General features: G+C 42.2%; 1 protein-coding gene across 1 annotated transcript in view; it reads right to left on the bottom strand.

Moving 5' to 3' along the window:
• Positions 1 to 13,771, bottom strand: part of Rapgef5 (Rap guanine nucleotide exchange factor 5) — a 236,313-nt gene that overhangs the window by 162,516 nt on the left and 60,026 nt on the right. Inside the window, exon 6 of the mRNA XM_050120850.1 lies at positions 8,945 to 9,011. Within this exon, the coding sequence (XP_049976807.1) occupies positions 8,945 to 9,011 (67 nt within the window). The remainder of the gene's footprint in view (positions 1 to 8,944; positions 9,012 to 13,771) is intronic.

The raw sequence follows: 13,771 nt of genomic DNA, 5'->3' as shown, positions 1-13,771 counted from the left end.
CTGCTTGGCCCATGAACTCTAGCCCTTACAGGCTAATTCTCGCACCTGGACTAGCCCATTTCTAATGATGTGTGTAAGCACCCCAAGGTGCGCTTACCGGGAAGATTCTAGCCTCCATCCATCATGGTGTCTCTGCTCCAGAGAGCAGAGCTGTTGAGTCTCCGGGAGCAGAGCAGAGTCTGACCTCACTTTCTCTTCCGCCCAGAATTCTATTCTGTTTACTCCTCCCATCTATGTTCCAAGCCATGAGGCCAAGCAGCTGGTTTATTATAACTTAACCAATGAAATCAACAGATTGATATATGACACTCCCACATCACCTGAGTGTTAATAATGAGAAAAAAAAATCTATCATGGTAGGATTCTACTTTATTTTAAATCCTTATTTATATGGTGTAGCTATGTAACTATATAGAAAACAGTTGGCCTCAAACTCAGGCTCTTCCTCCCTTAGCCTCCAGGGGCTGGGAGTACATGTGAGTACCACACTCTTCATGTCTTACTGATCACTGTGTGATTAGCACTGTCTGTCTCAGACATCTTGTTCCAGTGGCAGCATGCTCTGCAGTGTGAAACCAGACTGCAGCAGTGCGCAGAAAGCACGAGCTGTATCGCACCTCGACGCCTGTCATCCTTGCCTCTTACCCACTTCTCATTCAGGTTTTCAGGAATCAACAGCAAACCAACAGATTGCCATCAGCAAACAAGTTCTTCAAAAGATTTCCCAAAGTGCTGGAGATGCAGTTCAGTCACTGAGTGCTTGCCCCAGTACCAGGGAATGCAGAGGGGGATGGGACATTTCCAAATAAAGATTCCTCTTAGTGTTGTTTCTAAGAGCGCAAGACTGAAAATAACCACAATGTTCAACAGAGAAGAAAATGGTAGATTTGTGGACTATGAAATCACAGAATCACTGCTTGTGTTGCAGGTAATGCTTTTAACATGGAAACATGTTAAGTAGAAAGCACCAATCACAGGTGGGTGAGGTGACGCTGGAAGATGGAGGCAGGAAGGCTGGGAGCTCACAGTCCACCTCAGCCACCCAGACACCCTGGGCTGCAGGAGGGACTGTCTCAAAACAGATACAAGAACCAACAACAACAAATCCCAATATAGTACAGACTGAAAAATTAAAATACTTAGCTTTATGATTAAGAATTACGCACACAAGGAAAACACCCAGTAAATTATAACTACTTCAGTATTAATAATAGGTTCTTTCTGAGTGCTTTCAAAATGTTTAAGAAGTGTTTGTGTGTTTGATTTTTTAACTATGAGACCATTATGTTCAAGTGAAATAACCCAAGTTTCTGGCAAGAAAAATGGAATTCATGGTGTGGTAGCAAACAGATTTATACTCATTTGGCATCCACAAACATAGAAAAGAGTTTATATTTCTATCAAAAATACATACAAGATGTCATTGTTTCTTAATTTGTGAAGCAATATGAGAAGACAAAGCAGATTTAAAATTTACCTTAGTCCCTCATCACCAAAAGAATCTTAAATCTTACTTTTTCATGTCTCCTGGCCCTTCTCCATATGTGGACACACCAGACAGTGCTGTGACTCTAACTTATGTTTGTGAAATTCCATTTCATGTATTCAACTATTAAAAGTTCTACTTAAACTGATATGGGATTTCCCTCTGTATGCTTGAATACCATTAGTGAATTAAGAAACTGCTTTGGACCTATAGCAGGACAGAACTTAAGTAGGTAGAGAAGACAGAAATGAATGCTGGGAGAAAGAAGGGAGGAGTCAGGGAGCTGCCACTTGAGATAGACATGCTGAAACTTTGCTGGTAAGCCACAACCTTGTGGTGATACACAGATTAATAGAAATGGGTTAAATTCATATGTAAGAGTTAGCCAATAAGTACCTAGAGCTACTGGGCCCAGCAGTAATTTAAATAATGCAGTTTCTTGGGCAGCTGGGAACCAGGAAGCAGCTGCCTCCCCCCTTGCAACAATTTGGCGTGCCCACGTGGTAGACTAAATCCATGTAAAACCTATAAAAGCTTGAAAAGGAATTCTAGATACAGAAAAACAAAGTTTAGCCTCATTTTTTTTCCCAGAGGTTTTTCTGATTCAGCCATAGCAGAAAACAAAAAGCCATGCGGTTTTAAAACACAGCTTCCTGGGCCATGCTGCTAGCACAAACTCCAGCTATGGAGCATTTGAATGACATTTGTAGGCCCGGGTGTTTCTGTGCCCACTCAGGGTCAGGAGGAAAGTATCTGAGACCATGCCCACAGCTCAGTGCTCCCTGCCTGGGCAGGCAGTGGGATCAGGTCTACTAGGCTTGCACAGGCAAGAGAGCATGGTGGGTTCCAGCCACCATACACAGGCCACACAGTGCACTGTATGGTGGATTTAGCTTTTACTCAGCAAAAAAGAAGTTTATATGCTTCATGGTGCTATCTAGAGTTTAGGTGGTGAGGATGGCTCTCACCCAGCAGTCCTAGAGCTGAGGTGAACTAACTCCACCATATTTAAAGCCTGAGAGAGGCGGAGCCAGCACCCAGGACCACTGAGACCAAGCTGCTTAGCATTTTAAGAAATGCTTCTGATCAGAAAATAATTACAGATATGCAATAAAGACAAATTCAGATGGAAAAGAATGCTAAATGGGTCACAGTATTGGATAAATGTATGTAGGCTTGGGAGAGAGAAGAAAAAGAGTATAGAGAGTTGGAAAAGAAGTAAATTATTTAAAACAAAGTCTTTAAAGAGACCGAATACAGATAGTCATAGATTAAAAGGGGTAAATAAAAATAACCCACATAAAAGTGGAAAACTCACAGAGAGTCTGGATTATGTATATTATTGTGTTATCTTTGAATTTTTTGACTGTGAATGATTTAAATACAGAGAGACATTTCATTGTATGGGCTGCTAAGGTAAACCAGAATGTATATCATGACTTCAGAATTTGGGTCTAAGGATATGTTGCTTTGGAAAAGAGATTCTTTTCTTGTTTCTAAAAAGGATAAGAACCTGTGGATTACTTCCAGGCTAATATGATTTGATGGACTGAGTCGCCCCCCCCCCCCCGAAAGATCGCTGTGAGCACCCCTCAAAAAATTATTTCTCCTAATAAACAGCAGGAAGCAGTTTGGAGAAACTACGCCCATATTCTCAAATATTGTTTGTAAATGTTTCTTTACATTTAAAGAGGAATATGTTATAGAGACTTGTATTGATACACATCTTGATTTATTGATACAAATTTAAGGTAAATTTTGTTATATGTATATGCATTTCTGATCTTGATTAAGGTATTATGTTTCTGCAGCTCATTTAAAAAATTTAATGTATAATTTTAAAATATAGATTAATAGATAGTCATCTATAATAGTCAAGCCTGTAGTTATATTAGTTAGATTTTCTAGATGAATAGAGATATATTTCAGTTAGATTGATATTCTTCAAACCTTTTAGAGACCTTCAGAATATGACATTTAAGATGTTTTAATAACTTAGGTCTTTTCATGACAATGAGACACATCTGCCCCTGGCAGTACAAGCTACTTCAAGAGGAAGATGGGCATAGAAGAGGCTCCTTATGTACTTGGTTAGCCATTTGGGCAAGAAACTGCTCTTGCCTGAACTGCTTGACTGGACATGCAGGGCCCACAGAAAAATGACTGCTAAACTTGCCTAAAGGTAAGATGGTCCTTCGGGGTTCCTGTTTTTTACTAGACGTTCTGCAGGATACAAAAGAAAGTGATTAGCAAAACTGCCAGTATAGGTGGAACTGTCTTAGATTTTCTGCTTTATGAAAAAGTCTGCTGGATACTATGGGACTGTAGGCTGAAGATGGATGGCCTAATGGTACAGAAGAACTTTGGTTGACTGTCCAGGCAGTGAGATGTCTCTGTCAATTCTAGAGTTTTGGAAGTTGCTTACAATGCACTTCCTGTTTACTTAGGTAATATTATATAGTTCTGGAGTCTTTGATGGAGTTGAAGAATTTATAGTTTTCCTTAGTTATGATAAAAGTAGATATAAATATTGCAACTTAATTCTTGTTTGAAAACTGTTTTGTTATATGTAATTTTACTATGTTGAAGATAAAGCCTTCCTTTTTATTTAAACAGAAAAGGGGGGGGTGATGTGGGATTTCCCTCTGTATACATGAACACAATTAATGAATAAAGAAACTGATTTGGACCTATAGCAGGGCAGAACTTAGGTAGGCGGGGAAGATGGAACTGAATTCTGGGAGAAAAAAGGCGGAGTCAGGGGGATGCCATGGAGCTGCCACCGCCAGAGATAGACATGCTGAAACTTTGCTGATAGGCCATGACCTCATGGTGGTACACAGATTAATAGAAATGGGTTAAATTTGTATGTAAGAGTTAGCCTATAAGAAGTTAGAGCTAATGATCCAAGCAGTGATTTAAATAATACAGTTTCTTTGTGATTATTTTGGGTCTAAGCTAGCTGAGTAGCTGGGAACAAACAAGCAGCTGCTTTCCTCCTTACAACATTAAACCAATGTACAGAGAAGTAGCCCACTATAAAATATGCATGGTCTTCATTTTATAGTTCCTCAGACTTCTCTGGAAAGGACCAAACAGGAAGCACATTTCACAAACCCATAATGGCCAATGCCCAAATTGAGCATTCAGTGCGCATTTCTGTCCCTTGTGGATTAATAAGGCCTGCATTTCTACGTGCACTCTCATCAATGTGATGATCCTCATCTTGGACACCACCCCCATAATGCTGTAATACACACATAAGTAAACACACGTAACATAAGGCCTTCTGCGATTCCCAAGGGATTAACTCATTACTAAGCTTTAGTCACATGACTCTGGATAGATTACAACCACATATAAAACCACCACACTTTTTTCTCTTTTTGTTTCTTAATTGTCTTTTGAGATAATCTTGCACAGCCTCAACTTGCCTCAAAGTAACTACATGTTTGAGGATGGTCTTAAACTCCTAATCCTCCTGTCTCTACCTTCAAAATGTTGGAATTACAGGTATACTACCATGCTTGGCTTGAACAAATGTCCTTTTCTGGTGAGGGAGATCTAGGTCTGGAACCCCATGCCTTTAGCATGTACTCTAATATTGAACTATACACCAAATCTTTGAACGGATAAAATAAGATAGGGACTTTGGGCTCATGACAGTAAGCTAAACAACACATACTGTGTTGCTCCCATAGACCAAGTCTTTAGATGCAGAATTTCATTATATTATCATATCTAGTTAGGCTCAGATATTTTCTTTGAAATTAAAAATGATAACTCAGAAACTCATTTTTTAAAATTCTGTGAAGATTTATTTATTATATTTTAGATGTACGAGTGTTCTGCCTGCATGCATGTACGTGTACCATGGATATTCCTGTGCCTGCAGAGGTCAGAAGAAGGCACTGGATGTCCTGAAACTGGAACAACTGTCAGTTAGGAGCCACCATGTTCATGCTGAAAACAAAACACAGGTCTTCTACATGAGGAATCAGTGCTTTTAGCCACTGAGGCAGTCTCCAGACCCTGGAAGTTAATTTTGTGAGGCTGTTTATGTGTATGCTGAGATGTATACTGGATTGGGTGTGCAGGTGGGAAATATATTCATGGGAAGAAGAGAATACACTTGATGTGCAATAGGCGTCCAACATGAGTACATATGTAAACACATACACAGTACAATAGCATGCATGATTACGAAGTGTCCCTGAAAAAGCTGACCTTAGAGAAACTGAAGGAACTTTACCCCCTCTTCACATGATCCCAGAGATCTTCAGTCCACACCCAGGGGCCTCTGAACACTCTAGAAAGATGACGGCAGCACTGACACACAAGGAGAGAAGGAAGAACTTTCCACAGATAAAAGGTATAAGGTAATGCAATGTGTGTGATCCTGATGAGAACAGAAGAAAGGCTAGTCATTCTGGGGTGGGGTGGGAGGAGCTGACTGCCATTCACTGAAAAGCACACTCAGTCAGTGAGAGAAGGAGGGGAGACGAACTACATTCCATGTCTCCATTTCCCAGAAGGGGTGAGTGGAGATGGGTGTGTACATTCTAAAATGATTACCCAAAGTGTTTTAAAATGATATGATTGTGCTCATTATGCACTCAAGGTTACAGGTCCCTGCACTCGCCTCACTACCTGGTGAAAATTACTTTCAGGCATGGCTAGTTTGTCTTACACGATGAACAGGTCTTTAATATCCCACCTTCTTAAAGACTCAGAGAATCCAAACCCTGTGCTATTGCTGCATCATGAAACTTGAAATTTCCAACAAAGGAAGTACTCATGTTGGATTGAGGACGACACTAAAAACCAAATAAAACAATAATTGATGACAACAGCAAAAACCCCATCACCACCATGCTCATGTACCCCTGGGATAGGGAATTTCCCCAACATTCAAATTCAAATTGTTGAGTTATCAAAAAGAGACTAAAGAAATGCTAGCTATTTTAATCTTTTTGCACCAAGAAAGGAAATAGTAAGACCACAGACCTAAGGAGAGAGGCTTTGTGCACAAGCGAAGGGAAAATATGGGAAAAGCACTACAGAGGAACAGGAAGTCTTGGAAGGCAAGGTGCCTTGTGAAGACAGTCTTGGACTTTCATTGTTGTGTCCAGCTGTACCTGACAAGACAATGGTTCTCAGTGGGACACGCTGGCTCTCTAAGAGGTATTACCCAAGAGAGCTGCATGGAAAAGACAGCATGCAAGAGAAATCAGACAAAGACCTAGGAGAAACCAGAACCTAGTATATGGTAGTAATTTTGGATCATCTTATCTATAAGGTCAGATTCCAAATGGAGGAAAAAAGAGAATAAAACGTTTTACAAGAAAGGATCGTAAGAAGCCGAAGCCTGGGAGGACAAGTTCATAGAAGACTGGAAGTGAGCGCCATCACAACCTTGGACACTGTCTTAGTGTTCTATTGCTGTGAAGAGACACCATGACCACAGTATTTCTTATAAAGGCTTGCTGACAGTTTTAGAAGTTGAGTTTAATCTCATCATTGCAGGGAGTATGGTGGCCCAAAGGCAGACACGGTGCTGCAGGAGTTGAGAGTTCTACATCCAGATCCACAGGCAGCAGGAAGAGAAAGAAACTGGGCCTGGCTTGGACCTTTGAAACCTCAAAGCCCACCCCCAGTGACACACTTCCTCCAGCAAGGCCACAATTACTCAAACAAAGCCATGACTCCTAATCCCTCTCAAGTAGTGCCACTCCCTGATGACTAAGCATTCAGATATATGAGCCTGTAGGGGTTATTCTTATTCAGACACCAAACAGGAAAAAAAAAAGCTGTTGAGAAATTGATATTCTATGGTAATTAAGTAGCTGGTTATAATAGCTTCTTCTAGAGAAATGCAAAAAAGAAAATTTAGAAAATGCTTCCTTTTAGTTCAACTTTAGTTTGGAGTTAAATAACCTCTCTGGCTTTCCTACCTATAAAACAGAAACGATGCCAGCTGCTTCCCAGTGCTGTTGCACATCTTAGCAGAGTGCACACACACATGCACAGACGGTATATTTAACACAGCATCAGACTCAGAGTGGTTTTTAGATGGTAATTATTGTTTTGTATAAAACAAGCACTCCTTTTTGTTCTATAGTTTAACCTAGAAGTGTGTTGTTAAATATTTTCCTAACACACTGTCAAGATTTTCTCTTGTGTGGGATTCTGTATCAAAGCTTACTGTATTAAGTCCCAAATTACTTTACTAAACTCATTCCAGAGTAGTAAAGAACTTTTATCCTTCAAGTGGTGTCCAGGTGGCAAGACCTGGTGTCTCACACTTCATGCAGGCAGTTTCACTCATATTCAACCCAATCAAGCATGATTTCTGCTATTAGCGTTTCATAATCCTGGTTATCAACTTGACATACTTGGAAAGTAGGATCCTCACTATTGGGGAATTGCCTCCATCAGATTGGTCTGTGACATGTCTGGATATCACCTGGGCTATGTAAGAAAACAGGTTGAGCATGAGCCAGGTGGAGCAAGTCCATACGCTGTGTTCCTCTGTGGTCTGCATTTCAGTTCCTGCAACCAGGTTGTCACCTTGAGTTTCTACCTGGCTGCCCCTGATGACAAACTATAAAGTATAAGCTAAAATAAATTCTTAAACCCTTTCCTCCTTAAGTTACTTCAGTCACGGTGCTGATCAAAGTAGGAGATGCAAACTCAGACAAAGGTACTAACGCAGCACTAAAGACTCTCTAGAGAGGCTAGAAAAGCTTCTCAGAAACTGCCAAGCAAATGCATAAAGACACAAATCCTAGAGCTTGTCAAAAATGGACTTAGTGATTAGAATCCACAGGGCCAAACATGGTGATACACACTTTTAATCCCATGACTCTGGAGGCAGAGGCAGGGAGATCACTGTGAGTTCAAGGCCATCTTGTCTACGCAGTGAGTTCTGGGTCAGTCAGGAATACACAGTGAGACCTTCTTTCAAAAAAAAAAAAAAAAAAAAAAGTCTAGCATTGACAGCCAGTTTTCACAACAAAGAAAGTCATGAACTTCCCTTCAGCCAGCAAAGCCACTAATTACTCTTTTCAACATCCTGACAAAACACAGTGACAATGTTGTAACACCATATTAAAAAACAATTCCATCTCCTTGTGTTGCCTAACACGATTCCTTTCTCGGACTAAGCAAACAGACTATTTTCTCGTTTGTGTAGCAAGTCACCACTGTCCCTAGGTTAAGCCACACTGGGTCCAAAGCCCAGAAGCTATGAGCACAGCATGAAGGCTATGTAGGCTGTGTACACCTTTCTCCAGAAGCACCTGTGATATCACTGGAGGCTACAGCAGGGTTCATTCAAGCCACTCTGCCAGTACCTTGCATTGCGCCACTTACAACAATAAGAAGCTATTCCCAAAGCGCCTCCTTCCTGTAACTTGGTCTCATTATTTTTCCTATCACGTAGGGCAATTGTCTTACCGCAGATGTTAGCCGAGCGAGAATTTCATCGCTGCTTTCTTCCGAGTCCTCCACTTTCTGATGAGACCTTTGAAAAAGAAACAACAAATTAATCCATAGGGTTGGTTGCTCAAACTTATCTACCAAATTATGGGAAATAAAGGGCAAAAATAATTGACACTGTCATTATGTCATCAGTGAAAGTATGTAAATAACACTGTGTTGACAGAGCCAGAGATACACAGTCCTTTACCAACCAATTGTTCCTTAGAATCAGTTATCCAGTACCTCTTCATACTGCACCAGCTGAGTTTGGGGTGCTACTCCCCAGACATCATAGGATAACCATAACATACCTGATTACAGATACAGACATGAACAAAAGTAGATGTGAACATAAGGTGGTTAAGTACTGAGTTCCCTTGATTCTAAATGAAACTGTGAAGCTATGAAATGTGAATTTTCCAGTACATTTGAGTTTCATACCAAGCAAATTAACTATGAAATAGTGCATTTTAGGCTTAATCCTACGGTGAAAATTAGAAAATGAAACAAAAAATACAGAAGTATAGAAATACTTTGCTTTCAGAAAAATCACAGCCCATGTGAAAAGGAAAAAAATGTTATGCAAATATCAAGTAATTAATGAGACATAACAGTACAAGATTATTTTGTTTAGGATTTACACAAATGTGTCTCTGTTATGCCCACATTATGAGTCCCTCAAAGACCACCAGGAATCCAAATTTGTATGCAAAAGCAAAGAGCCTTTATTGCAAGCCTAAACTTGGGCTCTCTGTTGTCCCGACACAGCAGTTGGATTGGGGGAACACTGAGCTCAGCTATGGCAGGGTTCTGAAGGAGTAAAGAACGCAGGGGTGGGGAATTCTGGATTAAGATGGGGTTTGAACTCCTGACTGGGCAGGAGTGGGGCAACAGAAGTCTTGTCAAACAGGGATTGTTACTGGCATTGCTATAAGGAAAAACTGATAACCTATATACAAGTTAGGTAAGCTATGCTTAATCTTCTGGAGCATGGAGTACTTGTTTGTCTTCATTCGGATTGGTCCTCTGAAGGGTACAGCATGTGGCTTTTCCTGGCTATTGTAATGGTGAGGCCTAGTCTCAGTATTGCTAGTTTGCAGCCTATTATGGCTGCACTGATGTTAAGATAGGCCTCTTCACTTCTACTTGAAATAAAAATCTTATAAATTACATTTTTTTCCTAGTTTGGTCAAAGGAAACAATGAATTAATACCAAGTGAATGCATAAAACTGTACCTTAGAACTATTTCCACAATCAACCCCTCTCGGCACACTCTGTGATGAGAGATTCATGGTCATTGATCTGTTGGGCCAAGTATCAGAAATGCAGTGCAGTGATTGATTCCCATCTCAGTAGCTGGGGGGAGCCAGCTGGAGAACCCCAAGAACAGGCGGCCCTATTCCAGTTCTCCACAGAAGGGAGCAGCAAATTTCTAAGAAGGGTCGATCCAGGTGATCAATTCTGGCATTTGGTTTCTTGATTCTGGTAAATGTTATTAAACCACTTTTCAGAAAGAAAGTCATGATCCTAAAATCTCAGGAAGGAATACAAGCCCCTGCCTTTCTAAGAGTGGGGAGATGCAGCTATGAAGTCCAACCCGGCTGGCCCATGCCCTAACTGCCACTGTTTGAACAGCTAGCTGAAGGTCTGCAGAGGAAACCAGGCATCTTTGCCTTTGCTTGTCTTCAAAGTCACCTGGGAGTATTTCAAACAACAATCCTTATTATTAAAATTCTCATTTCCTATGCCAGGCGGTGGTGGCGCACGCCTTTAATCTCAGCACTCGGGAGGCAGAGGCAGGCGGATCTCTGGGAGTTCGAGGCCAGCCTGGTCTACAAGAGCTAGTCCCAGGACAGGCACCAAAGCTACGGAGAAACCCTGTCTCGAAAACAAAATAAAACAAAAAAAAAAAAAATTCTCATTTCCTGTAAAGGAGACTATGCTGGATGAGAAGATGTGAAACTACACAACTCCAGCCACTGAGCCTGATTTATATGGTTAGGCTTAGTGACCGACCAGAGCTGAGAGGGAGTTAAGGACCAAGTGTACCAGTCAGGACAGCACTGAACGAGGTCTTATGTGGCTGCATCTGCCCATCATCTGCGGTACAAGTGGCTTTTCAGGCCTGTCAGACCCAAACTGATAGTTTCCCGATAATAGATTGCATGTCCAAGCTCCTCTTGCATCCAGGACAAGCAGTTCAGAGAAAGGAGGGACTAGGATGGAGAAGTTATTTCTGCCTCTATAAGGGTCCATATCACATATTCTGTAGGTACTTTGTCCCTCTGCACAAATAAGTTCCTCCTCACGGTGAATACATATAGTCCCCAAAAGGTCAGACCGTGCCTCCCCTCTCCCCTCTCTCTCCACCTTCTGTCTCTCTACAGCTTGCCTTAAATAATTTAACAAAAACACCACCCGAAAATTGAGTTAGCGGGCATGAGACAGTGTGCTAGCACAGACTCAGCTGTTGATGTGGGAGTGTCATATATCAATCTGTTGATTTCATTGGTTAAGTTATAATAAACCAGCTGCTTGGCCTCATGGCTTGGAACATAGATGGGAGGAGTAAACAGAATAGAATTCTGGGCGGAAGAGGAAGTGAGGTCAGACTCTGCTCTGCTCCCGGAGAGACCCGACAGCTCTGCTGGAGCAGAGACACCATGCTCAGCTCTCCCAGGCAGATTCACGCAATGAAGCTCCTCCAATTTTGGATGGATGTAGGCTAGAATCTTCCCGGTAAGCGCACCTTGTGGTACTTACAAACATCATTAGAAATGGGCTAGTCCAGGTGCGAGAATTAGCCTGTAAGGGCTAGGGTTCATGGGCCAAGCAGTTCTTAAATGAATACAGTTTGCGTGTTGTTATTTCGGGCATGAGCTAGCCAAGCGGCCGGGGTGTTGGGGACGCAACCCCGCCGCTCCTAATTCAACAAGCTGTGACTCTGTCTTCAAAAGGCTGCCGAGAGGAGCTGCAATTCCAAGGGAAGCTCATGTGTCTATGACTCGGGATGGTTATTTCACGAGCAGTCGGTGTACTATTGCTGCCTTCCTGAAACATAATCCCATCCCTGCTCAGAGGCAGAGCTATCTTCATCACACTGCCAGCACAAACAGTCCTTGGCAGAAGCATTTCTGAGGATAATACATGAGAGTGTGATGCTCTCCCTGGAGTTGGCTGTAACCTGCAGCTTGCTTTTACCTCCTCAGTCACCATGATCTTAGCAGATTCACACATAGAACCCCCAGACCTCTCTCTAGTTTCTGAATCCTGCTGAGTATGCCTGGTTTCTACACATTGTTTCTCTCCTCCCTTCATGGTGTCCTGATACCCCATGGCCATCCATCCTTTCTGCACCCACTCCCCATGGCCAGTCACCAATCATATCCTTTCACGTTCCTTTCTCCAGTTCTGCTTCCTTTGGCCCAGGCCTTCAACCCCTCTCAGACTGTAACCTCCTTTTAACTCACTTGATTGCTCTGGTCTTTCTTGTTCTGTTCAATCTTCCACAGCCACCCAGACTCCCTTTCTAAACCCCAGATCTGGAAGTGCTATTCCTAGATGTCACCCAGAGTAGCCTTGTTGCCTGCTGAGAACAGTGAAGTTCAGAAATACCTTCCCTTCCCTGCCCACAGGGTCCCCAACTCCCCACATTGAAAGCTTTGTACCTCTCATGGAGCCTAAGAGAGCTCAGGGAAGCATAGCTGCTGGCCACAGTGGGGAGCTGGAGTTAGAGAAGCAGTAGGGGACAGTAGCTCTCCTGTTCTCACTGCCCCACTTGGTCCTTAACTCCCTGCCCAGCTCTATAGGAAAATGTCAGAAGAATCACATTTGCTTAATACTGCAAACAAACTTCTACAAAATGTGAATAAATTCTTATTTTACTTATACAAACATGTCACGGTGCAGCTCAGGAAAGACCAAGTTTTCCCTATCATATTAAGTAGACAATAAACCAGACAAGGCAGAGAGGCAGCAAACATATGTACGGTCAGCATATTTTCCATTATCACTGGGATATACTGTGCTGCTAAGTGAACAAGAGAGGGAAAAGAAGGGAAGTGAGAGAAGCTGTATGGTTTGGCAGTCAGAGGACAGAAACAGAGACCCTGGCTGGAATGCACCTGTAAGGGACAGGGAAGTGGCTCTGGGAAGAGAGATGTTTTGCTGCACACTTGTGGCTGGTGTAGGAAGCTCTGAACCAGTTAGGAATTCCGGGGCTGATGCCCAAGGACTCTGCTTTTCAGTGAAAGCCAGACTCATTCGTTTTCAAAAGGAATGCACTAAGCCCTGGTGTAAGACTGGTCTTTAAAAGCCTGTGAAACCTAGTATCTTAGAGTTCTATTGTGTGGATACAGGGATGGCAAAGTCTATGTTCCTTGGCCTTGTGATGTGGGAGTGTTTTCTATCTATCTGTTGCTTTCATTGGTTAATTAATAAAGAAAACTGCTTGGCCTGATAGGGTAGAATTTAGATAGGCGGAGTAGACCGAACAGAATGCTGGGAAGAAGGGAAGTGAGGCAGATGATATAGCTCTCCTCTCCAAGATGGACGCAGGTTAAGATCCTTCCAGGTAAGCCGTCACCTCGTGGTGCTACACAGATTATGAGAAATGGGTTAATCAAGATGTGAGAATTAGCCAGTAAGAGGCTAGAGCTAATGGGCCAAGTAGTGTTTAAAAGAATACAGTTTCCGTGTAATTATTTTGGGTAAAGCTAGCCGTGCAGGAGCTGGGTGGTGGGAAAAGGCCTGCAGCTCCCTTCTACAGCTCTGGACCCTCTAGCCATCAAGCTGGAAACATC

The sequence above is a fragment of the Alexandromys fortis genome, unplaced genomic scaffold, assembly GCF_014885135.2.
Source record: "Alexandromys fortis isolate MF-2015 unplaced genomic scaffold, M_Fortis_MF-2015_v1.1 scaffold_182, whole genome shotgun sequence".
NCBI classification, from domain to species: Eukaryota; Metazoa; Chordata; class Mammalia; order Rodentia; family Cricetidae; genus Alexandromys; species Alexandromys fortis.
This window is presented reverse-complemented; position numbering and strand designations above follow the sequence as displayed.